Source organism: Phoenix dactylifera, chromosome 4 (assembly GCF_051530095.1).
Source record: "Phoenix dactylifera cultivar Ajwa chromosome 4, Ajwa_hap1_PhDact_Kaust_v1.1, whole genome shotgun sequence".
In the NCBI taxonomy this organism is placed as follows: Eukaryota; Viridiplantae; Streptophyta; class Magnoliopsida; order Arecales; family Arecaceae; genus Phoenix; species Phoenix dactylifera.
In genome coordinates, this window is record NC_143193.1 from 573,291 (window position 1) to 599,797 (window position 26,507).

Genomic DNA, 26,507 nt, shown 5'->3' on the forward strand with positions numbered 1-26,507 from the left:
GCTTAGGAATAACGGCCAGTATATCTATGATGATTAGGGTTGATCTTAGAAGAAGGAAAGCTTAGTCATTACTCCAAAGAAGGATTAGAGAAAATTAACATGAATGCAAGTTAATAGTTCTCTCTCTAAATCTTAAATGAATAAACTTTTGGAAAACCCATCAGATCACAAAACTAAATTTTCAATTCAGTTTTCTCAGGAGAGGATTGAATCCCTATCAATATCGATATCCTCAATCCAACTTTAAAAAAAGCCGTTGCCTGAAAATGGTCGAAAGATCAAAAATCAGATAATGTATGATAGCAAGAAACAGTTAAAGTTGAAGCTCCTCTATCCCTTTTCTAGATGTAGGACTTTTTTCACTTCTTAAATACTAAACAGTGGCGAAAAAGAACAGATAGCTTATGATCCGTGGCCAGGCACTTATGCAGAAGTACAGAAGACCAGAAGTTCCAGACATCTAGCTTTCCCAAAATGACATGTATTATCTAGTCACATATCTAGCACATCCCTGCAGCCAAATTTTGTGGTTCCCACTATTGTAATCAGTGACTGAAAGCACTTGAGCACCATAATTTACAGTGCAGATCAAATATTCTATATGATGAACTATATTATAAATCCTGTCAAACTCAGAAGTTAAAATTCAAAATACTAATATGCTAGCATTTTTTGAGAATATACTAAATACGCTAACATAAATTGAGCCCCCATAACCCTCTTAAGTTCCAATTTTTTTCAGATTTTTTTCCTTGTTTCTCTCCCTCCTCTAGACTTAATCATCCTATCTTCAACTCCATTTCCTTTAATTGACTAAGAAGGAAAAATAATATGCAACAAAAACATTAAGAGGACCTGTCAAAAAAGTAACAGAGGCGTGTGGACTTATCAGTCCCGAAAAAGCCTAGGTGCAGTGAGAAGAATTGCATTGTCTAACAATGAAGCTAAACGCCAAAGAATTCATATTATGTGTTTGTAAAGAGACACTATAATGCCATTAGTTTTTTGCACGCAGTTTCCCCTTACACCCCACATAGTTTTGTGGGGAGACAAATACAAAGAAAACCTATCTACTGCAGATCCAGCTACCATAGAATGTACTCTTCTAAAGGAATAACCATTTACTATAATGGAGGATATGCCTTATCCCATAAATATGAATCTATTTTCTACATGATGATACCATTAGGCTAAAGTAGACATAAATAAAAGCATGCCTTGTCCCATTTATATTGATTCAGCAACAAAATCAGTTAATATTGGTCATTGCAGTTTGATTTTTTTTTAACAAGCATATTCATGAAACCGCAATGATGATATTAAGAACCAGGTGAGACACCAACTGAATACAAAAAAATAATCACAGTTTTGCACTTTAGAAGTATCACAGATCCTATATCAGGTAAATCAGTTGAAAAAATATTCAAAAAAGCAGTTCATCTTCCTTCTAAACTATGTATGCCACAAACCAGTAGCGTCTACTCATTCATCTAAAGCACCAAGTTCTCGTATCAAGAAACAGCAAAGATTAGATTCATAAACAAGAAGAAAGTTCGGTGATTTCATTTCCACAAAACAAGTACAGAGGGTTTGCTTAAAAGGCAAAGAAAAAATGCCAGAGATAAAAATTCCCATTCTTAAGAGGATCGTCGAGAAGGATTTCAGAATGCTGCAAATATCCATACAAAGGAAGCTACAATGCCCTTTAAAAACCTATTTTTTTCTACAAGGGATCACGCCATTTCCATCCATTTTGGTACCGTCCCAGGAAAACCCTAACCAAAACAATCCCATCCATTAAGTAAAACTACAAGAAAACTAGTTAAGATCGGAGCAAGAGAAAGAGACTCAACTCAGGCCTGCGTCGAATTCTTTGCGAGCTGCTTCATCTGGACGTGGTCCAGATCGCCAACCGCCCCCGTGGAGGAGGAGGTGGGCAAGGCCTCGTAGGACCCGCCATTGAACCTCCTACCGAGGCCCCCTACGGCGACGGAGGCCCTGGAGACGACCGCGTAAACGAGGACAGCGACGGCGGCTACGAGGGCGGCGTGGAGTACGAAGGCGAGGTCGAGGATGGCGGCGGCACGGAGGCGGGAGTCCTCGACGTCGCAGCGGGTGGCGGATCCAGCGGGGACGTCGAGAAGGCAGTGGCAGCCGTCGGGGATGAAGGCGTCGACGTAGAGGGAGAGGCCGGACTGGAGGGACCAGAGGCCCTGGAGGACGATGGCGCCCGCAAGGGCGAGCTCGGCGGTGAAGAAGCGCGGGTGGAGGGCGAGGGCAAGGCAGGCGGCGGCGGAGGCCGCGGAGACGGTGGCAGAGAGGGAGTCGCACTTGGCCTGGAGGTCGGAGGTCTGGTAGGCGGCGGCCGAGTGCGCGGAGGCTGCGGAGAGGAGGGCAAAGGCGAGGGAAGCGAGAAGGAAGAGGAGGTCGGGAGTGAGAGGGTGCGGGAGGAGGAGGGTGGCGGCGGCGAGGAGGAGGAAGAGGAGGAGTGCGGCGGCGGACTGGAGGGCGGCGAGGCGGTGGACGGGGGAGCGGCCGTCGGCCGCGGCGGGGGATAGGAAGGCGTAGTGCGCGATGGCAATGAGGAGAGAGATGGCGGCGAGGTAGAGGGGGAGGTGGCGGAGGAGGTGGTGGCGGTGGGGGGGGAGGGGGAGGGGGTAGTAGGGATGGGCGGAGTAGTCGCCGGCAGCGGCGGCAGCGCCGCGGGTGGCGGAGGAAGAGGAGGAAGGGGAAGGGTGTTTGAGATGGGCCCGGGTGGCGGAGATGAGGTGGTAGAGGCCGTAGGAGGACAGGGCGAAGAAGGCGAAGATGTGGTAGACCAGAACGGCCATGGGTTTTAGCCTTTGGGTGTTCCTCTTCTAATTCTCCCTTTTTTTTTGAGAGAGAGGTGGTGAAGAAAGAGGAAGGGAAAAGGTCACGCGTTTGGAGATGGAAGATGCCACCCATTTTGTCCATCGTGCTATGTTGCATACTTTTTTTGTAAGTGGAGCCCACCGTGTCTGTAATCTGAATTTAGATTTAGTGGGACGTTTGATGTTAGAGGTGGTCTCGCGTAGTTGTTGGATTTGGTTTGGTTTAGACGTTGGTGCAAGGGAATTGACCTCGGCTAATTGACGTGGGATTGGTCAGCCAATGAGAGCTCATGGATGGGCGTAGCTAGAAGAAAAAAAAATATTTTGTTGTTGCTGTTGTTCTTTTATTCTAAATGTTTGACCTTTTGACCTGTTCTAAAAATCAGTTTAATCCTTTAGATTTCCCGTGTACCAACAAAATCAAATCAGGGGCTCCTCTCAAAAATAGTTAGTGCAATCTCGTGGATTATAGCCATCAAGTTTGAATCCAAGAGATTGGAGCAAGTTTATGATGATAGGAATCTATCTGATATTAAGTTCTGCTTCTGAAACCACTACAGATGGATAAGCTTCATTTGTTTCTAAGCAATCATCATGCAGTCATACTAGAAGAATAGCATTAGCAAATAGAAATTGAGTCTGCTCAGAAAACAAATAGAAAATGAGACCCGTAAAAATGTGAAGTCTCCAAAGAGCTCCTTGATGGAATATGTTTCATTGGTGTAATGCAACATCTTTTATTTGTTGATGGAAACAGAGTTTCCTATTAAACAAATTAACAGGAGAATATTACTGCTACTAGCTCTTGTAACAATGAACACTGAGGATTGCTGAAATATAGCACTCGTATGACAAATATAAAACCTTTGGGGGGTGGGAGGATCAATAACATGACATCTAGTTAGGCTTTCTGACTATTTTAATAAATCCCACCAGATCTCTCAGGTTAGTAACCATCTGGTAGTGAAACTTGTTGCGGATGTGATAGTGTTGCCGTAGCCCGATTTCCTCATGCCAAACATTCTGAAATCACGAATGTGGTTTACACCGAGTCCGATCATTTTCTTCAGGCAAAATGCTGCAAGTTTGATCCGACACATAAGTAGGAACCAAGGAAGCAAATATTATTTAAAGCAATATTTCAACACCTACCTGCGTCTACCTATCAGGGTCAAAATTCATCATCAGACTCCTTGCCAGAAAAATCCTCATAGTGTAACTGCTGCTATGGCTGTAAGCTTGAATGAGTAAACATTTCCTGTGTCTGTGGAAGAGAGCTTCGTGTCAACCACCAGCATTTCAAGTGTCGGCAGACGGTCGAGTTGATTCTGGGGAAGTAACAAGATATGGGCTTCCTCGATATTCATAACAATGAAAAAGTCGAAGTGCCCTTTCTTTTTGTGCATTTCACCACAATGCAATCCCAAAAAGAACTGGATAGAATTCTCTAAAATTGTTTCACTGGAGAACTTCACTAAAGCAGGCAATGCAGCATAGAGTTCTGACAAGCACTGAAAAATCCAATTGAGTTGTTCCTGAGGTAGCTCCAAAAGAAGTTCAACCAGCAATTTAGGGACAAAAAGGAAGATACCTAATCACAAATATATTATACAGAATTTTGAATACTCAAATGTGGTTAATTCCATATCAGGTCATCGATTTGGACATCTGTTGCATAATTTTACAATTAGAAAACTAATATCTTAGAATCTAGCTCCAAAACACTGTTTGATCTTCAAAATGTAGATAAAGATCATGGACCATCTATCACTTGAGGTGGCCTTTCTGGCTACTGAATATAACCCAGAAAATGGTAATTAAGTGGGAAGATTTAGATATTTTAGTATGTACTTGACAACAGCTCTGGTACAAAACAAGTTTCTAGGATATTTTCACATCTCTGAGTTTGTTGGCAATATTTTAGGAGATGGACACAGCATGCTTCCAATAAGTTCATAAGTGTTTTAAGAACAAGCATTCCAAGATATCATTTACAAAGTTATTACAGGTTAGGCATTCTATTACATCATCAGTGAAAAAAAGTGTGATTAAAGTGGTTCAAAAAATCATAACAGAGAAACGTGTATTCATGCATGCAACTCTTTCAAAGTTACAGAGAATATCAGAGAAATGTGTAGACATGCTACCCTTTCCAAGCTCCAGAATCACTTACATGCCTAAAGGCCATAGAAGTTTCAGAAAGACTAATTATAACAATCATTCACCAGAGCTGAAGCTTCTAAGCTGAATTGAAATAAAGCAGGCCTACCAGTTCAAGTGCAAACTGTGAAACTATAATAGCAATAGGCGTGAGCAGATAATTTTCCGGTGCATGATGTGTTCCATGAAATAGGTTTACTTTCCTCAGAAAGATATATCTAGAAGAGAACATTAATTCAAGCATTTGCTAATTGGAAGGAGTAAATTTGTTTCCAAATATATCATCTATAAGATAGGAATTGTTGCATGGAGCAGCTGGAGAAGAAACTACAGATATGTTAATTACAGAAAACAGGCAGAGTCTATATAGGAACAACTTCAAACCTATAATGCCTGCTGACTTACTGACTTGAACTAATTTCTAGTTTTCTGTGATGGAAGATGGACAGTATGATACTCCACTAAACAGTCAAATACTTTAGGAAAGCCCACTAGTTAGTATACATGGGTTAACTAAGCTAACCAACCTTTCCACAAGCAATAGCAATTGAAGCATCTGGGAATGATTGCTCAAGAAATTCCCTGACCTCTTCCTATCCCATTAGATAAGCTAGCAAAACAAACCAATATCAGAAACCGTTTTACGAAATAAAAATACTAAAACTTTTACAAACCCTACTACAGACTAGCAGAAATAGATAGATTCACTATGTTTTATGTTATTCCATTTTTCAAATAAAAAACTTGCATGGACATCTATTCACCTATAACTTGTTTCATTTAAATTTAATTATAACTTTATGTTTTTTCATCTTAATATTGATATTTATTTCTTAAAGTGACGGATGACTGTGTGCACATATATCTGCAAATGTGTAGAAAAATTGCTCAACAAATGAGGCATGTGACATGCACTCTGATATTCTTTAGGAAGTCAAGAGATTTGAGGAAAAAATATGGCTTGTACCTTTTGTTAAGGAATTTTTTTTTTAAAAGTGTAAAAAATGTAACCTATAATGTGAGGTAAAAGATAGAACTTGGCCACGACGATCCAACTCAAACTCGAACACCGGTAAGACTTTACTATAAGATGACAAATGAGTCTGGTATTGAAATCAAATTGAAAAGAAAAAAATATATTCTTCAAGGTGAAAGTCAAGTATGACAAGTTCCAAATTTGTATTACTAAAGAAAACCATTCATATAGAGAAAAGAAAATTCTAATTATACGCACTTACCAAGTAGTCTTGCAGTATTGAAATCAAACTGAAAGAATAAATATATTCTTCAAGGTGAAAGTCAAGTGTGACGAGTTCCAAATGTGTATTACTAAAGAAAATCATTCATATAGAAAAAAGAAATTCTAATTATATGAAACTTACCAAGTAGTCTTCTAACTCTCTATTTCTTTGTTGAATATTTACACAACCATGAAAAGAAGACATTAAGAAGAACTGCAATAAGTTTGCGAACATCTGATAAGTCTATCAAGATCAGCTAAAATAGTTAAGTCTTAGGGGCAGTCATACAAAAAAGTAAACCCTAAAGTTCTAACTTTGCAAATAAATGATTCGAGGTTCGTGCGGTAAAAGTGCTATTACATAGATGACATTCAGTACCCAGGATAAACATAAATAGACGAAGGAAATCAGATAAATTATATACACAAGATTAGAAGAGCATCCTCGGCCTAATGACATTTTTACAAGTAATAAACCTGTGTTACCTAGTCTAGTGAGCCTTCCACCCCACCCAAAAAAAAATAAACAAAAATTAGCAGGCTTCTGGAACTGAAGAGTAGACATTGTCAACTGTGTTGACGCATGATCGGACAAACAAGATCAACATGATTAGTTTCCAAATAAACCTAACAATTCAAAAGTTCTGAAATTCGATATCCAACTGGCAGTAGATGTTTTTCTCTCTACATGCATATGTTGTAGATGATCCAAAAGGGAAAGCATTAAAAAAATTAAAGATATAATTTGCTACTGTCGATTCCATATTAAACCTATTTGGTATTATGATATACCTGAAACCTGCTTATAAGTCCAACCTTTATATGAGAATATTGAGAAAAACGCTCACAAAATGACATCAAAGTGATGTTTGGCTAGAGCAGTAGTTGGTGCAAGAACCATAGCTTGTGTTCCAGCAGAGACTACACGAAAATATGGAAAGCTAAAATGCCACTCCAGTTTTACCAACCCAACATCTCCACAAATTAATCTATCCATTGGAGTTTCCCTTTCAGCCAATCCTTGCAAACATCAATAAATGCCTACCAAAATGAATGTATCACAACCAGCATGGAAGCAAGCCTCATACCTAAATCTAGTTGGTGTCAACCAAAATGAAAATGGAGAAACCGTGTATAGAATTTAAAGGTAGGGTACCTCACTAATTAGCCAAGCAAAACTCCACGAAGTGCAAAGAAATGTTTTGTCATAAACTAGAATCCATAACATTATGTGGTATTCTACTTCTGATAGACAGTTCAGTCAAATATATAAACCAAAGAAAAAGAATAAACAATTGAGAGAACAAGAACCCAGAACATTATGCGGTTATACTTCTGATAGATACTGCAGTCAAATAAATAAATCAAATAAAAAGAACAGATAAAAAATTAGCAAAATTGCATGATGACTTTTGATATTTCTTGAAACAAAAGATAAGATGGTGGAATTTACCACCAAGACTTCATTTTATGATTTTTCGATAAATACACTAATAAATGCCAAGAAGTGGCAGGAATCAAATTTATTTGGCTATTAGTGTGCTTAGAAAAAAATAAAACAATATGAAAATCCACAAGTCAAAGAACATTGCTCTTCCTTGAATTTGAGGAAACACAAGGAATAACATCCATATAAATAGCGTGCCTGCAAGGTATTGTCAGGTCGCACCAGGATAAAGAAAGAAAGCATTCACTAAGGATCACTGATAGGAAACATTGCATTTTTTAAAAGAAAGAAAGAAAGAAAGAAAGAAATATTTAGGAGAAAGAGGAACTGGTATAGAAATAGTCATGGAAAACATAAATCCACCTGGGTTTATCACATGAATTGCTCAATAAGCTGCTATGAGCAAGACAAAATCAATGTAGTCCTGTGTTTAAGAGGTGGATTGCATGATGACTTCAAACTGCAATATTTAGTTAGACCAAAATTATCATTTTGTGAGGACGATACTGTTGCTTTTCTTTGCTTTTTTACATTTTCTGTGAGATCTTTGATCATTAAGTACTTAAGATGATTCTTTGAAATATATTTCACCAGAAATCAACATTTTTAGTTAGTTGTGACAGAGAAGTTATCTGCGATTAATATCGGTTTTACCCTGCCATCATAAGGTCTGATATGTGAGAGCTTGGGACATTTCAGTCTGTCAGATATTGCCTGCTTTTTTTCTTTTTTTTTTTTTTTTTTTTTTTTTGGTTAAAACGGCAATTCATATAGCTCTAACTTGAGTACATCCTGCCAAATCAGAAAAAAGCAAAAGATACAGATCAGGCGGGAGTTCTGCCGTGGATGACCAACATAACTCCCCAGAATGCCGTGCAGCATAGGAGGCGACCCAGTCTGCTGCCCTGTTCGCCTCCCGAAAAACATGTACTGCCTGAAACTCCTCCATCGCCATAGCCAGCCTGCGAGTCTCCCGAATAAGTGGGTGGCCATCTCCATATCTATCCGCCCCCCGGATCCAATCTATAACAATAGACGAGTCCCCCTCAAGAAGCACCCGCCCGGCCCCGAGCACCCGCCTCACGTAGGAGATGCCGGCCCATGCTGCCCAAAGCTCTGCTCCCACAACCGAGAGCCCTGTCGAGCCCCGGCCACCCGCTGCAATCAACCTCCCATGGTGGTCCCCGATAACAAAGCCGACTCCACCTGACCTCCCATACCTCGCCACACTGCCATCGAAATTCACTTTGAGATAACCAGGGGGTGGGGGTACCCAAGAAACCACTGCAAAACTCGGCGCTGAAACAGCACTACGGATACCCCAGATGTCCCTAGTAGGCCCAAGTGAAGACGAGGCCATGCAGGAGAGGACCTCCTCCGCCTGAAGAACAGCTCTCTCCACCACCATCATCGCCGAGAGCCTCCTACCCTCAAACAGACGAGCGTTCCGGTCCAACCAAATATGGTAGGCCAGATACGCTCTGAGTATCCCTGCCTCTGCGAACATAGGGCTCCGCACCGAGGCTCGCAGTAAGTGCAACAAATCCTGAGCCGTCTCTACCGAGTGATGAATAGGAACAGGAGAGCGCCTCCAAATCTCCCTAGCCCTATGGCAGTGTAGTAGAACATGTCGAATAGTCTCCTCTGTATCCGAGCACACCTCGCACTCCTGAGGAACCCGAACACCCCGCCTGACTAGTGTACTCCTGGTAGGGAGGCAGCCCCAAGCCACCTTCCATAAAAACAGCGCAACCCTCGGGTGAATCCTCATCCGCCAGATCCAACCTCCCTCAATCACTCTCGCTGGCTCCCCCCTGAACAAAGCCTGAAGGTCCCTGGCTCGCACCTGTGATCGGCCCGACGGCATCCAGACCAACCTGTCAGTCTCCCCCTGAAATGGCACCTGGAGGCCCAAAATCGTCTCAGCCAACTGAGCCCCAAACGCCTCTCGGATCAATCCCTCCCTCCACCTACCCTCCTCTGAGTCCAACAGGTCGCTAACCCTCCGGCCTGCTAATCGCACCGTATCCACCATGGTCGGCATGCGACTGATCGGCACTGCAGTCACCCAACAGTCCTCCAATATATCAATAGAGCGTCCATCACCAATCGCCCATCTGATCTCCGAAAGGACCACCCCAGCTCTAGCACACATCTCCCTCCACACCGGGGAATGAGAACGGGTCGCTCGCACTCCGGGCCCCAGAACGCCATACTTGGCCCTCATCAGTGAGGACCACAAACTATCGGGCTCCATAACAAACCTAGCTGCATGGCGTGCCGCTAGAGCCTCCCTCCGCACCAACAGGGACTGCACCCCTAAACCACCACATCTGGTAGGCTGGCACACCACCTCCCATGCCAGCAAATGAATACCACCTCTACCACCTTGCCTACCCCAAATAAAGTTCCTAACCAGCTGCTCAATATTCCTCATGGTCGACACTGGAGTAATAGAATGGGAAAGTAAATAAACAGGAATCGAGGAGAGAACTGACCTAACCAGAGTAATCCGCCCCATCATAGATAGAGAACGCATCTGCCAACCCTCCAACCTCTGCCTAATGCTGGTCTCCAGATAGGAACAGTCACCCCCACGCAAGCGCCGGCCAGAGAGCGGGACTCCCAAGTATCTCATCGTGCCATCCTGCTCACCTATCCCCAAGATCTCCCTAATAGAATGTCTCATCTCCTGTCTGGTCGATGGGCTAAAGCACACAGCAGATTTCGAAAAGTTGACTCTCTGACCAGACATAGCACAATAGTCCTGAAGGACTCTAGTAAGAACCAAAGCATCTCGGCACGTCGCACGGGCTAGCAGCAGACAGTCATCCGCAAAGAGCAAATGTGAAATCGGTGGGGCATCCAGCGCGGGCCTGTAAATCTCCAGCTCCTGGGCAAGCACAACCTGATGCAGAGCTCTGGATAGTGCATCCGCACATAGAATAAACAGATAAGGGGATAGGGGGCACCCCTGTCGTAGCCCTCCCGTAGACACAAAATAGCTAGAAGGCGTGCCATTCACCAAGATGGCAAAAGAGGGAGTCCTGACACAGCCCATGATCCACTGAATCCACACCCCAGGAAAACCAAACCCCAGCAGGGACTGATATAGAAACTCCCAGCACATCCTATCATAGGCCCGCTCCATATCTAGCTTGACTCCCATCAAGCTTCTCCTCATCGGAGCCCTCTCCAAATCAAACATGAACTCCTGGGCTATCATCACATTGTCGGATATACTCCGACCACCTATGAAAGCACCCTGCTCCGGACTGATCAACCTCGGCAGAACATCCCTCAACCTGACAGCAAGAATCTTCGCCGTAGCCTTGTACAAAGTGGTACAATGGCTAATCGGTCGAAAGTGACCCGGCTCAGAGGCATCCTGCCGTTTCGGTATCAGGGTAATGAAAGTCCGCTGCCAATCCGAGGACATCACTGCTGAAGTAAAGAACTGCTGTATGGCCGCCGTCACATCCTGTCCCACTATCCTCCAGTACCTACGGAAGAAGAGCGGTGGAAAGCCATCCGGCCCTGGCGCCCTGTCCCCCTCAAGAGACCAAACCGCCCCCCGAATCTCCTCCACCGAGACCGGCCTAGTCAGCTCAGCAGCCTCCTCCCCCGACACCCTCACTCCCGGCACCGGCGGCTCCACTCGACCCCCCTCTCCCCTCTGCTCCGTCCACCTCGCTCTGAAGAAGCACTCAACAATCCTCCGGATAACCACCGGGTCATCAGATACCTGGCCGTCCGCACCCCTGATAGCTCTGATCCTGTTCTGGTTCCTCCTAATCACCGTGGACTGATGAAAGAACTTTGTATTTCGGTCCCCCCCCAAAATCCACCGTACCCTGGACTTCTGTCTCCATAGTGTATCCTGCTGTCTGAGAAGGGAGTCATGCAATGCCAAGTGGGATCTAAGCTCCCCCATCAGAACCTCCGATAAACCTCCCATCTGTGCCTCCTGAACCTGAAGTCTGGAAATGGCCTCCTCTTCTTCCTCTGCCCTCCTAAAGATGTTCCCCACTTCCTCCCGATTCCACCTTCTCAACCTCCGCCTAGTCAACTCCAACCTTCGGGATACCCGATACATAGCATCACCCCTAACCGGGGAGCACCACGCCTCCCTCACCATCTCCCAAGAACGTGGATAGCTAAGCCAGAACTTCTCAAATCTGAAAGGGGGGCGAACAGGAGTGTATATCTCAGTACTCACCAGCAATGGATGATGATCCGAAGCAATCCTCGGCAGATGTCTGACATGATGGTCCGGGAAGCACTGAAACCACCCAGCTGTAGCACAAGCTCTGTCCAATCTCTCCCATACTCGGGCCCGCCCCTGCTGATTGTTACACCATGTATACCTCGGCCCTGAGAAGCCCAAGTCAATCAAACCATTGGCAGTGAGAAAATCCTGGAATTCCTTGATCTTCCTATTGAGAGTGAAAGGGTTCCCCCCCAACTTTTCCGAAGCATCCACAATACAATTGAAATCTCCTGCTACCAACATAGGGTGACCATGGCTTATCAGTCGCGTAGCCTCCTCCCAAAGTGTCCTCCTGACCCTATAATCAGTACTGGCGTAAACTGCTGAGAGAACCCAAGGACACCTGTTACCCTCAGAAATCACCAAGATCACCTCTTGAGAGCAAACATTAAAACACCCCAATGTACATCGACCCAAATCCCATGTGACGATGATACCTCCCGACAATCCTTGAGAATCCACAGCATAGAAGCCCCACGCTCGTGGGATCACCCTTCTCACCTTCTGCAAACTACTGCCACATAGCCGAGACTCAAATAGCACACAAATCTCCGGGTTGTGCTGTTGCACCAACCGACGAAAAGCCGGAGCAAAGGAGGGTTTCCCCGCCCCCCGGCAGTTCCATAGTAGGATCTTCATAAAGCACCCAATGATCCCGCACAGCTCCCAACTCCGGAGCTGTGGCTACCCCCTGCATCCTCATCCATGAACTCTGCACCTCCTAGTGAGTCACTTCGCATCCCCTTTGCCGAAGCCATAAGCTGAGCAAGAAGTTGAGGATGCTGACTGTTGCCCTGTGCCATATGGCACAACCCGTCCACCGACCTCGTGCCAATTATGCCAGTCTCCCCCCCTTCCCTACACCTTCAGAAGAGTCCTTCCCTCCGCCACATTTTAGAGCCAGCTCCCCAGCATCAGAGGCCACCATTTTCCCCTTCACCATTGAAGCTTCTGGTTCACTGTACACCCGTGCCATATGGCACGGACTGTTCCCCTTCGGAGCCGGGGTCACCTGCCCATCCGATCCACTCCCAGTGCCGCTAACCACAACGGTCGACACCGTCAGCACCTCCCCCGAAGCCATCGTCTGCGCCGTCGTCCGGCCCAGCTCCGTCATGTCCGCCGCCAACGACAACGACCGCGCCAGACGGCCACCTGTGCTCGCGGCCGGCTCCAGCCGCACGTCATCGCCCTCCGGTTGCTGGTCCACCCGGGGGGGTCGTTCACCAACAGGCGCGAGGGGCGGAGGCGAGCTCCGGCTCCTCTGCCGGAAGAACACCGCCGGCCTCCGGCCCTTCGCCTGGACAGGGGTCTTCCCCTCACCCGAGATCGTCGAGCCGCCCGTAGACAGGCCAGCGCCCACAGCTCTTCTGGGCGGGCTTCTGAAACGCTTCATCGGGCCTTGAGTTGGGCCCCCCAGTCGAAGACCCCCACTGGCGTTGGACCGCTCTTCAAGCCGGCCCACACAGGGAGTCACCCGGCCCGAGTCCTGAGTCAACTCAGCATCCGACCCGGAACCCGCACCAGGTTGACTCGGTCCACCCGTCGGCCGGCTCGCACCCGCCTCCGACACGTCTTTCTCCGGCGTCCTCCGACGAGCCACCTTGGATGGCTTCTGCCACCCTTCAAGGTCGATCGGAGAGGCTGGCCCGTCCCCCGTCCGGCTCGGACCGGCCCCGGACGCCGCTAGCCCCGCCGCCTTCCCAGCATCAGGGCGCGGGGATTCCTTCTTCCGGAACGCCGACGAGGTTGGCCCAATCCGATTCGTCACCAACCATGGACCAAAGGCCCCTGCCTCCCGGGATCGGTCCCCCCTGTCTCCGCTTGCATAGGCTTCTCCGAGGCGTCTATCCCATCGCGGGCCTCCTCAGACCCACCACTTACCTTCTCCGGATTCAACCTCCCCTCCGCCGGAGGCACAAACACACAACCCACCGCCGAGTGGCCTATTCGTCCACATCTAGCACACGGCACTGGCAGGTTTTCATAAACAAAACCCTGCCAGAAAGGAGCCCCTCCATCCGCCGAGCTCCCCCGCACCCAAGTTCCGGGCACAAGCGGAGCAGAGGCGTCCAGCTCCACCTTCACCCTGGCGTAGCCATACCTCCGCCTCTGCTCAGTGAATCCATCCAGCGCCAAGGGGGTACCGGCCCTCGCCGCCACCCTGAAAATCGCTTCCTTCTTCCAGAAGTCCATCGGCAGACTGGGGAGCCGTAGCCAGACCACCACCCGTCCGAAACACCCGGGCTTCGGAACAAAGCTAGGCCGCCACCGGTCCATGGCGAGAACTTGTCCCGCCACCATCCACGGACCATTCCGCATCGCAGCTTCCCGGTCGATCTCGTTGGCGAACCTGATGGCAATGACACCCTCCGACAAGGTGAAGCACTCGGCGTCATAATCCAGCTTCCCGGCTCGCCGTATCTCCTTCACCACCCAATCGGCCGGTAAACTCCTACCCAGGCTCCTCACGAGGACAGTGGTACTCCTCCATTCGGACCGCACCTCCTCCAACTCTTCTTCCGGCACCTCGACAACCTCCGGGAACCGGGTCTGCAGCTCCTCCAGCTCACGCGAAGGGGTTCGGTGGCAGGTCCATACCGGGGGCCTCGGGACGCCTTTCGTCACTTCAGCCCACGACGGGCGCTTGGCTGCATTCCCACTGGATGGCTTCCTCTGTGCTCCCTCCTTCCCCAGCACCGGCGTCCCCCCAGCTTCGGCCATAACACCCCGCCGGCAGGTGTTTGGCGAAATGCTCGAGAGATCACCCCCCCAAACACAAATCTCAAAGCACCCGCTCACCCGCTCACCCGCTCACCCGCTCACCAGCTTCGGTCCCACAGAGCCCCTTACTGCTACTAACTCATGGAGGAGAAGGATTGATGCAAAAAGACCCAATAATATTTTGAATTATCAGACCTGGATGCCTGGAACCGGCTAGATTGTCCTTGAACATAAAAAAGACACGAATTCTCTGTGAATCCGGATCCGAACTTAGTAGAAACCGGATCCGATACTATACAATAGGTCGATAGCACCCGTGGACGCAAATGGGCTCATCCATCCCGCCATAGGTTATCCCTCGAGCAAGCGATCTCTCTTCACGATCCGACGCATATATCGAAAGGTAAATTCCTGACCCTGAAGCTTGTTTAGTAGTTCGTCAAGAATTTTTTTTCATTTGAGTGATTTCTTTTTTCCTTCGTATATTTCAACAAGAATCTTCTCTCACGTTTATGCACGCAAGGCTTGTAAACTGTTTGATGTAATGCTTCGGAAGGATTATGGCTTGTTTGAGTAGAATTGATGGAGCGCTTACCCATTTTGGTCGGTTGATAGAAACAGTTGAGCTGTTTAGACTTTAGAGAAATGCAAATGGAAAGAGTGTAAGCCTCAAAATTTATAATTGCTGAGATCAATAGCAGAAATACCTGCTGCTTTGCTTTTGATGCTTTGGTCGATATTTTTCTCATGCAAGCTGAGATCACTACTTGGCGAATGGAAAGCTAATTTCCCATGCAGGCGCTGATCAAAATGAGCTGCACAGCATGTTAGGAGCAAGAAGCTGTGAAATGTTTCGGTGATAATTATTGAAAAACCAAACTATATTGGTAAACCGTGAGTTGGTATTGGGGTATACTAAACCTGTTCCATGGGCAGGCTGGGCTGGGTTTGAGTCGGGCTCAACTCAAGAGAAAACTGAAACTAGTGAGGCCCGAGCCTGGCCCAGCCCGGCCTTCGGGCCTCCTTTCCAAGCTCGAGTCTCGAGATTGGTACTTACTCATGCTTCGGGCCGGATCTCAAGCCAGGCCTTGGGCTTTCTGGACCCTTTTTTTAGTTTAAAATATAAAAAAATACTTGCAAAGATTAAATATTTGAAAAGAAGACATAGGTCTTTTCTTTCATCATTGGTATAAATGGTAGATGAATTAAAAGGAAAGCTAAATAGACAATATTGATCCAAGGTATTCTCAAACATATTAGAATGCCTGCCCCCTCTTATAAAGCAAATATAGGCAGATTGGAGAATTTATGGTCCAGAATAAGAGAATCAAATTGTATTATGTGCTTGACTTCTCTTCCCATGGATTTATGGTAAATGACCTGAGCTTTATATTGTCCAGCCAATCCATCATCACCTCACCATAAAATGCTAACCTTGTTGTGGATTACAAGAAGACTATTATGTGGATGATACAGGTGATTATGAATCTCGTTAGAATAGAACCTAGATTTCATATGTTTAAAATGCATGCCTCTTAATCTCTATATTATACCTTAGGAGTCCAAAACATACAGAAGCATATTGCTTGTGTGCTCGAGTTCTTTTCACATATATTCTGGTAATTTATTCTTACAAGAGTTTTTGGCTTTTCCAGCCAACAGTATGCCATAAACGATCACGCTTTTGTGGAATCCAGGGGGGCATTATCTGGATAATACTGTGACAATGAAGCTTCTTTGGACAATCTAGATTTCATATGTCATTCCCACCTTGAGCAGCTTGCCCCGTGGAATTGACAAAACCTTCTCCCCCTGCCTGATGTTTCTCCTTATGAAATCGTAGATGTAGTTGACAACTAATTTCTTGATAATAGAGGAATTATTCTCTGCTACAACTTCAGCTTCTGCCAATAGATAAACCACCCCCTTCTCCATTTCTTTCTGAACAAACTCTTTCTCCTCTTCAACTGACAGAATCTGTGCGGCCGCAATTCTGCCAGAAGAGTTTGTTGAGCATTTGCTGATGCCATAATGGATCGATCTTGAAGAGACATTAGGTGAACTTTGTGGCTTCAATGTTTCCTCGACGTGCACTGTGGATGATCCTGTTCTTTGTGGCTTGGCTTCACTTGTTTCAAGCACCGAGCTTGCAAGGTTTGCTGCCTCAGGCAGTGGATCACTTTGCTTAGCAGGTCCACTTTCGAGAAAGAAGTACTCATGGTGGATAAACTGCTTCAGTTGTTCAATGAGCAATAGTTCAAATTCCTTGGCCTCTTCCAGAACATCTCTATATCCATAGCGTATCACACATCGGAACATTCTGTAGTCCCTTGGTCCAATTTGTCTGAAAAGAAAGCGTTCTTGCATTTCCACTCTACTGATTGGCAAGTGCTTTATTGAAACAAACACAAGAACAGAATGAAGGGAGGGTATTTTCTCAACAAAGTGGCTGAATATGGGTGGGATACCTTGGACGAGCTCAGAGTATAGAAATCCAACCCCTCGTAACCTTCTTACATCTTGTTTGAAGGATAATTGTGTTATGTAATCACTTGAGACTCTGTGTTTGAGCTCGAACTTGTATCTTTTTACATGCACATAGTGCCATGTACCCATTATTAGCATCATGAAAAGTGAGAAGACTAGTGGTAGGTATCCGCCAGCTGTGAACTTGTATAGGACTGAAGATAAATATAGGATCTCTATTGCACTGAACACTGAGAAGAACAGCATAATCAACCAAATGTTCGTTTTCCATATGACAATCATAATGAGTGTGACCATGGATGTTGTGATGAGCATTACAGTAACCACTGCAATTCCTGCATGGGGAAATATAATGATCCTATAGATGTAATGCAAAGTTTCTATATAGCTTCAGGAATCCAAATTTTCCTTTATAAACCAGAATAAATACTTGTTAGATAATTTTTATGACAAATATATGACCTTTTATACTTACCATAGGCATGTCCGATCTTTTCTGTTGTTCTGAAGCTAGCCGTTACTATTACACAGGCAATCATGAGTGCATAGTTTATGTCAGGAATATACACCTGCCCTTCATATTTCGGAGAAGTGTGGAAAACCCTAACCCTTGGGAAGCATCCTAGAGCTTGTGACTGTGATATGATCGCATAGGCACCTGATATCATAGCTTGGCTAGCAATGATGGCAGCAGAGACAGCCACTATAAATGTTGGCCAGAATAGTGGACCTGCAAACAATTTAAGAAAATCCTTTATGACTTGTATATAAGCCAGAATTGATTTGTAGAAAGTGCTGCCAATGATGCTCTAGATGTCTTACCTGGAATTGATTTGTAGAAAGTATCAGCAACTTCCTCTGGGAATTTGGTAAGATATGCAGCTTGCCCAATGTAAGCTAGTGATACTGCTGGGAGCAAAACAAAACAGAAGCTGATCTGTAATTTGGAAGAGATTTTGTTATTGGCATCATTCAAGTTACTCAAACCAATATAAACAATCTCTAAACCTTGGATTTCAGGTAAATTATGTGGCTAGTAAAAAATTTGGCAACTTTAACATAAAGCATGTCAGCAGTATGCATAAAAATAAATGAGCCAAGACTCCTGCAAGCCAAAGTGAAACATACATGTAGTATACCATATTTTGTAGTAAAAGATATAGAAATTGATGGGACATAGCCCAAGCAGCTGACACCCACCTGTCTCATGGAGAGGCCTTGAGTTCAGTCACATAAAGCCATTCTAAGATTTTTGAAATATTACTGGTGTGATCATTGTTGGAGATATTTATGATGAAAGGCACTTGACATCGAAGTTTACAAAGCTAAAATGGTTTGGCTTCCATCCCCAGGGACTTTAGGACATAAGTTGCAAGGACTTTGTATTGGTCCTTTAAGGCTTATTATATTTCCTTAACAGGCATGCTACACAATATAATGAAGTTGAAAATTAGTATAAACCACAATTTAGTGTGTTTATTTTCTAGGTTTCAAAATTATAAATTATTTAGTGTATTTCACGGTTGACAGAGCACGGTCTACTAGCACCAAGTTAAAGGAGAATAGGTATCAAACTGGCAAACAGTCTTGACAACTTAACAGAAAAGAAATTGAACCGAAAATAAGTGAGTTCCAATATGTAAATAACTAAGGACATGAAAACTTACTGCTACTAAAATAATTACATGTGGCACTTTAATCAAGGCTCATACAGATGGGAACGTTGCTAAGTGAACAAATGAACCCTTTTATGTCATCCAAAAACCCTGTGGGCAGTCAGAGTGTGGGGGTTAACTTTGCCCATTAACCCAAACCAAACTCTTGCCATGTGGTCGAACTCCAACTTTCTTTATCGTGTTAGTGACTGGATTCTGGTTTCTCAAGAAGAAAAAAAAAAGGAAAAAGAAATAGTGACTATATTCTAGTGAGGGTTCTGAGATAATATTTAGAGGAGACAGATATGGTTAAGGTGTAAAGGAGTAACACCCTGGGAGTCCCCTAATTTTTTTTTTAAGAAAAAAGCTTCATACAAACTACAGGAGAATAAAATCATGAACTTGTAAAGCATGCTGAAAGGTATGTGATATTATGAATATATAAAACACTTGCAGCTATGTTCGCCTCAACAATTTTTGTCAGACTTAGTTGATACTGTGAAAGGAAAAAAGGAAATGTATGCCAATACCTGAATGGCTCTGACATTAAAGTGACCCAGGTCAGCAAACATTGCTTCCGTTCCTGTTTCATACAGGTATTTTTAGTACATAAATGGAAAAAGCAGGTTAAAAGCCAAAAAAGCCATTATGAGAACTAATCATTCGATTATAGAATCACCCATTCACCTGTAATGCAGAGCACAACGCCACCAAGAGAGACCCATCCCTTTCTTCCATTTCTTTTAAAATAATCTATTATGTATTTTGGATTGAACGCACGCAAAACACCCAAATCGTACTTGATTAAGTTATAGAGTCCAATACCGCCAATAAAGCTAAACCATATTAACACGATAGGGGCAAACGAATAACCAACTATATCTGTTCCGAAACGTTGAACAGAAAACAGCACGATCAAGATGGCTATGGAAATTATGACAATGCTCCCTGCAGAAGAAGAACAAACAAAAAGATTAGAAGTTAGTGAAAGTTGAACTGCACTACTTGGAAAGAGTAGGAAGGCTGAACAGAAAAAATACAAACAAAAATTTGAGTTTTCATTACTAGTTAGTCCTAGAAGATATTGTAGCTGCAGCTTTATAAAATTATCCTCTTATGCCCACTAATGTTCTTTTTTGATAGTCCGACACTCTAGAGCTAATTCATGAGACTTGATGTTCTTGAATAGTATCGTTATTTTATGTCATTTGCAATAAGACTTGATTAAATGAAGTCGGCAAGGGGTCCGACTTTCACTTAAAAATTGTAAAAATAAAAATGGACCCCCTCTGGGACTCCTGTTTCGAACGGAATACGAAAACCGGAGGCGGAGCCCCTCCTCCGCGTGGTGGCTCCCCGCCCCTCCGTCGGCCAGCCTCCACCTCCCTCTCTCTCCTTCCTCTCCCTCTTCCTTCCTCCCTTGCTCTCTCTCTCTTTTCCTCTCTTTCCTTCTCCTTCTCCCTCTCTGTCGCTGGATTCTCATTTTGGTTGTCGAAACCATCCTAGTCCGCCGCCGGTACGGCTCTGTACGCTCTGAATTGGATAGTTCGGAATGGTTCCGCCGACCATGCCACTTGAACAGTTGTGAAATTTAAAGTTAGACGGATTAGTTAATCTTAGCTAACTCTTGAGGGTTTTTTTTTCAAAAAAACAAAAGAGCTTTCAATGAGGATCTTAAAGATAACTAATTTGGATACGAAGTCCTGGATGCCATAAGGTTATCATATGCTCTAAATTCCATCATCACTTTCTTTAACCCAAAGGAAACGTCTTATCTACATTTGCTCTCCTTTATCTATCATGTTATGGCTTGTTTAATTTCGCAAACATCCATTGACTAACTCCCAATCTGACACAAGGCTTCTATGAATTGGACGTGAATCGGTGTTCAGTTTCTGAATTTGAAAACTAGATGGCTAGTTGGCAAAAATAGAGATCTTTTGCACTTTAAGCTCACACAATTGGTAAGCAACTCCTCAAGATTCCTCCTTGGAAAATGATATAGTTGAAGAAGAAATGAATGCAAAATTTGATAAAAGGAATAACATCCATGTCTAGGGCACAATTTTAGGCCATATAGTTCCCAGTTGCTTTTCATGTGCTTTAAGCAGATAGTTTTACCTATTGAGAGATTTCAGCGTAGCCTACTTATGACATCCACAAGACTAGAATTCTGTGCGTATAGTTAGTTTTGGTAACAAGTGCCTATAGTTATAGGACTTGCATGTTATATTGTTGGACCTTTTCTAAATTCTGTTATTTTGGTACATTTTGACTGATTCTTAATAAGGTTTAAAGTAATAAGATATGGTCCTTGCTTGTTGGTGACTAATGCACGACATATTGCATATACCAGGGGGTGGCAAAATATGACCCGACCCGCCAACCCGACCCGTGTTCGACCCGTTATAAACAGGTTCGGATTTGGCCTAAACAGGTTCGGATCGTAAACAGGTTGATCCGTTAAACCTATTTATTAATTAGGTCAAATATAGATTTTAGATGTCTAATCCGTTTAACCGTATAACCTGTTTAACTGTTGGGTTGATAGATAAGGGCCACAACCTACAAGATAAGGCCCATGGTTGGCCCAACTCCCCGCCTCGGCCCGATTTCAGCGCGAGGTCCACCGTCCGCGACTTCTCCTTAGGGTTAGGGTTTGTCCAATGGCGCTGCCCGAGCTCTATGCCCTCAGCGTCCCTCTCCCCTCTTCTCTCCTCCGGACCTCCGCCTCGGCCCTCTCCTCCCCCTTGCCGACTACTTCTGCCTCCCCATCGATGGTGACCGCGGCGACTCGACGGGGTCCTGGGATGTCGCTTCCGCCTTCTTGGGGCTTTTCATCATCTCGCGAGTCCTAATCTGGTCTCCAACGGCAGACTGTCTTGTCTTGTCTTGTCCACGGCGACGGCCTCCGCCTTCCGCCCTATCCGTGCATTCTCTCCCCGTCTCCGCTAGTAGTATGGTCATGCTATCTCTGATTTCCTTCTGTCGTCTCTTTCTGTCTCTGTTTCTTGATCTTGGGGATCTTGGAACTCAAATAAAATTTAGTGGTGGTCTCACCTTCCTACTTTCTTCTACCCCTTATTTCCTTTCAGACTCTTGCTTGCATCGCCACTATTTCGCGTTCTGAAGTCTGAACCTGAGGGGAAAAGGATAAAAGGGTGGAACGAAAGACTGCAAGGAAAGGAAGAAATTGGTACCTCGTCTAACCCACTATCAAAGGCAAAAGGATAAAGAAGCGAAAGGAGTGCAGCACAAGCTTCTCCTTCATTCCATATTTTGAGTTGTTGGTTATTGTCGATAGAAGAATTCCTAACTTTCCCCTTGCCCGAAAGTCCTTCACCAAGACGTTTCAAGATCTCTTCCTGGTCTCTATTCTCGTCGTTTCCGTTACTCAATTCCCTCTCTAGGTACGCGCATTGCGATCCCTCGCTCTCATTTTCCTTTTCCCCCCCTACTTCGTCCTTATTCGTGAATATTAAACATTGCAAACAGGTTACCTGTTTATTAAACAGGTTAAACATGTCGGGTAGGGTTAGCTGTTTATTAAACATGACAGGTTCGGGTTGTAATTTCTGACCTGTTTAATAAACAGGTCGGGTACAGTTTATGATGTTCTGACCCGACCTACATCTGATCTGACCTGTTTATGTCCGACCCGACCTGTATACCTACATACAGACACAAGGCAGTAGGAGGCAAGGCAGGCACACTGACATGGTACAGTGATATAGATCAGTACAGGTGGTATATGTCGAGCAATACACCTGTACTGACCAGTATGCAAGTCCACATTTTATATGATCCTGATTGAATGATTGGCATATACTAGTTGAAGAATCTTTTTTTTTTCTTTTGCATGATAATAGTTGAAGAATCTATCAACCTTTTTGTAAGATGAATTGTCACCATAAATCATTCATCTGCTGTTTAATTTGTAACTCATCTGTTGTTTGAGTGCATGGATGGAGTTTTCACTCAATCAATTCACTTGACTTTGAAGGTATATAATTCTTTACCTGCCCCTGATGGCCATAAATTGAAAATAAACATGTTTAGGTACTTCCCTAACATGAATAATGGGCTTTCTGTAAATACCCTCTTAGATTGTTGTTCTTTAGAAACTCTAAGAATGTTATGCATCTGCACACAGCATTTTGGTTTGACTACATCTAACAATTGCAAACCAAGTCCTGTCAAGGTGATGTAATTTGCTATGATTCACTAAGTATGCTTCTCAAACAGATTTAGCAACATGAGAGTCTGGTGCATTTATTTGCATAGTATGTACCTTCGTTCAGGGAGGCTGCTTTCTCCTTGATTCCACTCACAGCAGATAGCACTGCAAAACACCCAAAAAATCAATTGATTTCTGTTGGTGGCTAGTTTATAAATCTATGATGGCCTGATGCTGGCCATCAGATTTCCTAAAATGTCTAGTTAAAAGAAGGAGAAAATGAGAGGATAAAAAGTTTTACTAAGATATGTAGATAAGAATTTCAATCAACCATAGCTTTGCTAGCTTTAAAAATTTCTCTGTCCAATTTTCTGGTTACCGTTATTTTTGAAAGTTTTAGTCCAAAATATTTGCATTTATTACTTGAATAAGTTCAATTAATTTGTCTTATTCACCTGAAATGGATGGAGTTAAGACTCCATCTCCGATAACCATTGAAGTCCCTAGGATTGTGATGAGGAAAAGCGCAACCTTAGCCACTGTACTGCCCTCCAGCTTTTCTTTAGCCCACTGAGCCCTCTTCATTCTGGTTGATGGTGTCTCTAATTTGTAGTTTGAGACCATTGCATCTTCAGCTTGTTGATTTGGAATCAAGCTCACGTTTGCATACCGAGATATCAGTGAGTAAAGCGCAAATGTCCCTCCTATAAGAGTATTTTAAAAAAAGTCAAGATTGGTGAGTTTAAATGGTCAAAACATCATCTCTGTTTGTTTTTACTATCATTATATGTGCTTGTATCTTCTATGAACAAACATGTTTCTACAAATTGAATCCTCCATATGAGAGAATTTTCCAGAGTTGGAAGAACAATGCCTAGCAATTGTTCTCCTGAGCAGTTCAGAAGCATCATACTTAAATCTAATGCTTCTTCACCTCCTTTCTAAGCAAGAATATGGATTTTAATCGTTTCTTATGTGGATGTATTCGGTCAATAAGGTAGTGGAAAAGTGAATAACCAGTGAGCCAGTAATATTGCCTTCAAAGAAACAAGATATGCCTAAAAAATTTATGTCAAGATGATTTGCTATATTAGAGGTTCATGCTCAAGGCCACTACCATGGAACAAATTTATAGGAAACATAACAAACCAGAAGGAGAGTCAAGGCAAAGGTGAATGGTATTTTGGAGTTTATACGATTCAACAAGGATTTAAAATATTAAGGTATAGACCTGTACCACTCACAAGCTGGTACATTATGTACTGCTGTACAGGGGTGGTATGGCATCTGCAGAGGACATTATGGAATGGCTGAAATGAACAAAGAAAGAAAGGAAATGTAAAAAGATATACCAAGCAGTACAGAGTGTTACAAGGTTGATACAGGTCTGAATGGATCAGAACAAGGTTGCTTCATCTGTAGAACCATCATGAAAAGTGCAGTGTACTGGTCACTGACCGGTATGGTATGTACTGAGCAGTGCAGGACTGGTATAGGCAATACCTTAATCCTGGGGAGGATGTGTAATCACTTGTCCACTGTAATAATCTTTATAGACTGTTCTAATGATTAATTGTTACTAAAGTTTTTTCCTTCTTTTGATGACTTTTGTCATCTTGCAGTGCCTTCAAAGTGAGTGTAACATTTGTAGAATTCTTTGCATGCACTTCTCAAATTATTTTTGCTTTTTAATACTGTACTGACTATCTTCAGGTATATTGTGCAATTTAGCCAGACAATAGCCAGAGAGATAGACTTACCATCACCACCATCATTAGCCCACAGGACAATAAAGACATACTTGAGCAGAGGTATGAGAATCATAGTGTAGATAATGAGAGACAGGACACCCAAGAGGTCGTCTGTTTCTTTGATCCCATCTGTAAAGGTGCTTGCATAGACATATAGCGGTGATGTCCCAATGTCCCCATACACCACCCCAATGCTCTGGAATGCTAGATGCAGTGTCCTGCTCCAACCCATCTGCTTCAGAAGTTAAACATTACAAGAAGTTGCTTTAAAAATATAAGGAAAGCATCTGTAAGCGTCTCCATCCATCTAGGAATTTGAAAGGGTAGACAGATGGACAATTTCTTCTCTAAAATTTGTATTCTTTTCACTGTTGAAAACATTTTTATACCTTCTTGATTATCTTTAGCAAAGGAGCAAATCTTAATGTTGATGAACAGCATAAATTTGTTTCTACTTTGTGAAGCTTGACAAAGTCTATCATTAGTTATGATATCAACAACATATTGGTTGTCCAAGATCAGAATTTAAGCAAGACCATTAGAAGCTAAGCTTATCTATGCATAGTAAAGAAAGTTGTCACAGTTCTTTCTCATGAGGATATTATATGAAAGTTGGACATGAGTGAAAGTTCATACCTGAGCACCATGGGTTCGGATGTTTGAGACTCTCTCTGCCTCCAAATTCAGTGAGTCGATACGGCGAAGCTTTCCCCATGATGGTTTTCGTCCTTCCAAAGCATCTTCTGATTTCCTAACCTTCGCTCCTTTGCCACCATCATCACATGTTGTATCAGCCATATCTGATACTTTGTTGTATGTTCGAGCCATCTTTCACCTGCCTTGGCTTTATAGGCAGTGGAGACATGAGGCTTACTGGAAAATGAATATTTTAATCCTGAGTTGTTATTTTTGTTGAAATATCAGCTGAAAGCTTTGTATCTTTGTGGTATATTCGTTGAATCTTTCTTCTTATGCACCGGTTATTTTATTTCTGGAAGTAGCATAGCCTTTTGTATTATTGTTAGTTTTGGACTTGAAAACATCAGGCAATTGCTTACATAATACCATACTGCATTAGCACTCCTAATATCCATTTTCAGTTTTTTCTTATATTTGAGTTTCTTTAGCTCCTTAATTTTCATCTGAATCAAACTGTCAAGATCAAGGAAACATCATGCTGGATGTCATACACTTCATTCAAACTTGTGAAATTTGCAGATTCTCAAAACACAAGCATCCAGCAATTATGTCCTTGGCTGTGCATACCTGCAAGCTTGTCTGCAAATGCATAATGCATGCATGTATCAACTCATGCTAGAGCTGTTGTTGTTAAATTGATCTCCTACAATTTTTTTACTAAAAAAACAAAATGCATCCTTACCCTGGGAGAAAAATGAAAAAAGGTGAAAGATATATGGGTGTGTTGGCTGGTTTGAGTCATATGCCAATCCTGCACCTCCAGCTCTGCTGATGAATTTTTTTTTCCTACTTTTTTGTTGCATCACATATGGCGATGGTGCTGCATATACAAATATCATTATTAATATGGTAAGACATCAACAGGCTTTATGTAGCACAAAGCCACAAACTGTCACTCAAGGATCAACTCAACATGGTTTTCTACCTGCAAGCAATCTTTCGTATGTCTTATGACCATTATAATGCAAGAAACTCACAATTCCTTTTCATTGTTGTGGCATATGGACTTGAAAAGCATCAGATTAGTGCATATATAATAAATTTC

The 26,507-nt window shown here is 43.6% G+C and overlaps 2 protein-coding genes and 1 long non-coding RNA gene across 3 annotated transcripts; all 3 read right to left on the minus strand.

Annotated features, from left to right (window-relative positions):
- Window positions 1-775: 775 nt before the first annotated feature.
- LOC103712363 (plant viral-response family protein (DUF716)) lies at window positions 776-2,925 on the minus strand. Its single transcript, XM_008798867.6, has 2 exons — window positions 1,854-2,925; window positions 776-1,775 (listed from the first exon to the last, which is right to left on the minus strand). The coding sequence occupies exon 1, from the start codon at window positions 2,829-2,831 to the stop codon at window positions 1,854-1,856; it is 978 nt and encodes a 325-aa protein (XP_008797089.1). The 5' UTR covers window positions 2,832-2,925; the 3' UTR covers window positions 776-1,775.
- A 606-nt stretch (window positions 2,926-3,531) lies between these two features.
- LOC148703633 (uncharacterized) lies at window positions 3,532-15,591 on the minus strand. Its single transcript, XR_015976934.2, has 3 exons — window positions 14,823-15,591; window positions 4,005-8,424; window positions 3,532-3,930 (listed from the first exon to the last, which is right to left on the minus strand). It is a non-coding gene; the product is annotated as an uncharacterized LOC148703633 (long non-coding RNA).
- Window positions 15,592-16,209: 618 nt separating this feature from the next.
- Window positions 16,210-25,904, minus strand: HAK5 (high affinity K+ transporter 5). The gene is made up of 9 exons (XM_039133465.3): window positions 25,400-25,904; window positions 24,773-24,995; window positions 23,468-23,716; window positions 23,127-23,177; window positions 19,523-19,783; window positions 19,366-19,418; window positions 18,003-18,117; window positions 17,656-17,910; window positions 16,210-17,515 (listed from the first exon to the last, which is right to left on the minus strand). Exons 1-9 carry the CDS (start codon window positions 25,589-25,591, stop codon window positions 16,440-16,442), a joined length of 2,475 nt encoding a protein of 824 aa, XP_038989393.3. The 5' UTR covers window positions 25,592-25,904; the 3' UTR covers window positions 16,210-16,439.
- Between the last annotated feature and the right edge of the window lie 603 nt (window positions 25,905-26,507).